Consider the following 2,281-nt stretch of genomic DNA (forward strand, 5'->3'; position numbering starts at 1 on the left):
TACAGGATTAGTTCTGCTTCATCATCCCACAGTGGAGACTACAGGTGTAGGGGCAGAATGAAAAGTGCACAACGTAATACAACAGAGTGGAGTGATTCGGTCAAATTGACAGTGAATGACAGTAAGTCTGATCATATTTCATTTAAACTGAAAATCTAAACAACTCATGTGTTTAGAGATAATGTCATAACATGTTTTCATTCTGAGAAAATAACTTTCTAACAGATAAACCCCGGCCTGTCCTCACTGTGTCTCCATCATGGCTGAGTCCTGGAGCCTCAGTAACTCTGAAGTGTGAGGTTGAACTTCCATCTGCAGGATGGAGGTTCTACTGGTACAAGGCTGTTCCTGATGGATCACAGCGCTCCTACAGCTATGAGCTGCTCCCTGGAAGCAGCAGTGGGACTGAACAGGATTCCTACATCGTCCATGGTCAGACACACACAGCAGGATATGTGTGTAAGGCTGGAAGAGGAGACCCAGTGATTTACACTGAGACTAGTGAACTAAAGTTTGTCTGGTCTGGAGGTGAGTTTGTTGTTTCTAGATGTGTATAAGAGACAGGCTAAACATCACATCAACATCATCATAGTCACATCTTTCCTCTCATCCTGTCACATGTTGCCTCTCATCATGATGAGGCTTTGGTTTAGTGTCGCTCTTGTATGTTGACAGATGATCTGAAGGAAACAACTACAGTAGAATTTACAGGACAATGTAAAAAGCTGTTGTTTATTTGGCAAAAGGTTCTGTAAAACACACAGCAGGTTGTAAGTAAACAAGATCAAATGTCAGGTCTTATGATCATCCTGTAAAATAAATCAGCAGTGAAGAAGAATAAAAGCATATAATTAATCTATTCTCATCATGTCTGTCAGCTGGTTCTAAAGCTCTGCACCAGCTGATCTCTGACTGAAACTTCATATTCTGACTGTTACAGATTATTATGGTATTATCCTGCTGAGCCCCGTCCGTCCTGTGACTGAGGGAGAGTCTGTGACTCTTGGCTGTAAACTCAGGACAGAGAGAAATATTTCCAGTGTGTTTTTCTATCAGAATGACAAACTCATCCAAAATGATTCCAGAGTGGAGCTGAATATCTCTGCAGTGTCACAGTCAGATGAAGGTTTCTACAAGTGTCAGTCCTCAGGAAAAGTGTCAGCACAGAGTTGGATGTCAGTTAAAGGTGAGTATGATTAAAATATTTGATTCTTTTTCTATTTTGTGAAGTGTGTTGCTCTGACAAAGGAACACTGTCAACATATAGTATATTCAGATGTATTTTTTAAAGTTTTGTTTTTCCTAAGGCTTGTAGCCACCTGTCTTTCATTTTTATGAAATGCCTTTATCAATTCTGTTAAGAAGAGATGTATCAATATTGTTAACATTTAATTAACTATTAATATTTACAATAGCTGTGCCAAGACCTGAAAGCTCTTCATTTCCTGTGTGGCTGATCGTTCTGCTGGTTTGTGGAGTCGTCCTTGTTCTTCTCCTGCTCCTGTTGTTTCGCTTCAGACAGTCCAAGGGTGAGGCATTTTCCCTCTGACATTAAATGGTTTACTTACTCTTTAATTATTCAAATAAATAGAAGCACCCTGTTCTCACGACATAAAATAGCAGTAGAACAATTTAAAATCATCTAACATCAAATATCTCTTTCACAGATTCACGCTTCATCAGGTCAGTGCAACACTCTCTTCTCCAGTCTGAAATGCAACAGCAGTACATTCTTCTTCCGTGTTAAATTTACTGTATTTATTACATGTTTTAGGCCGATCCAGTCACAGAGCACCAGCTCAACCGCAAATTATGGAGTTCACCAGAATGAAATTCAACGTAATGAATATGCCTCTCCTCTAAATGCTTGGCATTTTATTTACATTTCTTTTTTTTTTGACTTTTCATTGACTCTTCATTAACATTTCTTACACTCAGTTTCTGATCAGATGATTTCCAGAGATTGTTATTAATAAGATTAATAAATAAATAACAATAAAAGACTTCAGCAGGTAACAAAGCAGTTAGAGACAAGATAAACAAACAGTCACAAAACTGACACAAATCTAATGAGACAAATAAGAGGAAAACACTTTTGTATAAAGACAAGAAGCATCTTTTAACATGAAATACACACCTCTGTATGTTAGACAGGCAGGTAAAAGTAAAGTGTAGAAAAACATCCATGGAAACACCTGGAACCACTCAGCAGCATCATTCATTTCTCTGCTGTCTGTCCATGTGCTGTTTGTTCTGTTTGTTCTTCTCCTGCTCCTGTTGT

At 38.4% G+C, this 2,281-nt stretch overlaps 1 protein-coding gene across 1 annotated transcript in view; it reads left to right on the forward strand.

Annotated features, from left to right (window-relative positions):
• Nucleotides 1-2,281, forward strand: part of LOC147817103 (uncharacterized) — a 21,028-nt gene that overhangs the window by 15,781 nt on the left and 2,966 nt on the right. The window contains exons 9-12 of the mRNA XM_087171744.1: nt 941-1,186; nt 1,416-1,529; nt 1,668-1,683; nt 1,775-1,917. Of these exons, the coding sequence (XP_087027870.1) occupies nt 941-1,186; nt 1,416-1,529; nt 1,668-1,683; nt 1,775-1,917 (519 nt within the window). The remainder of the gene's footprint in view (nt 1-940; nt 1,187-1,415; nt 1,530-1,667; nt 1,684-1,774; nt 1,918-2,281) is intronic.

This window comes from Seriola lalandi, unplaced genomic scaffold, assembly GCF_002814215.2.
Source record: "Seriola lalandi dorsalis isolate HSWRI2012SDOR001 ecotype SW California unplaced genomic scaffold, Sedor1 jcf7180002054972, whole genome shotgun sequence".
Taxonomy (NCBI): Eukaryota; Metazoa; Chordata; class Actinopteri; order Carangiformes; family Carangidae; genus Seriola; species Seriola lalandi.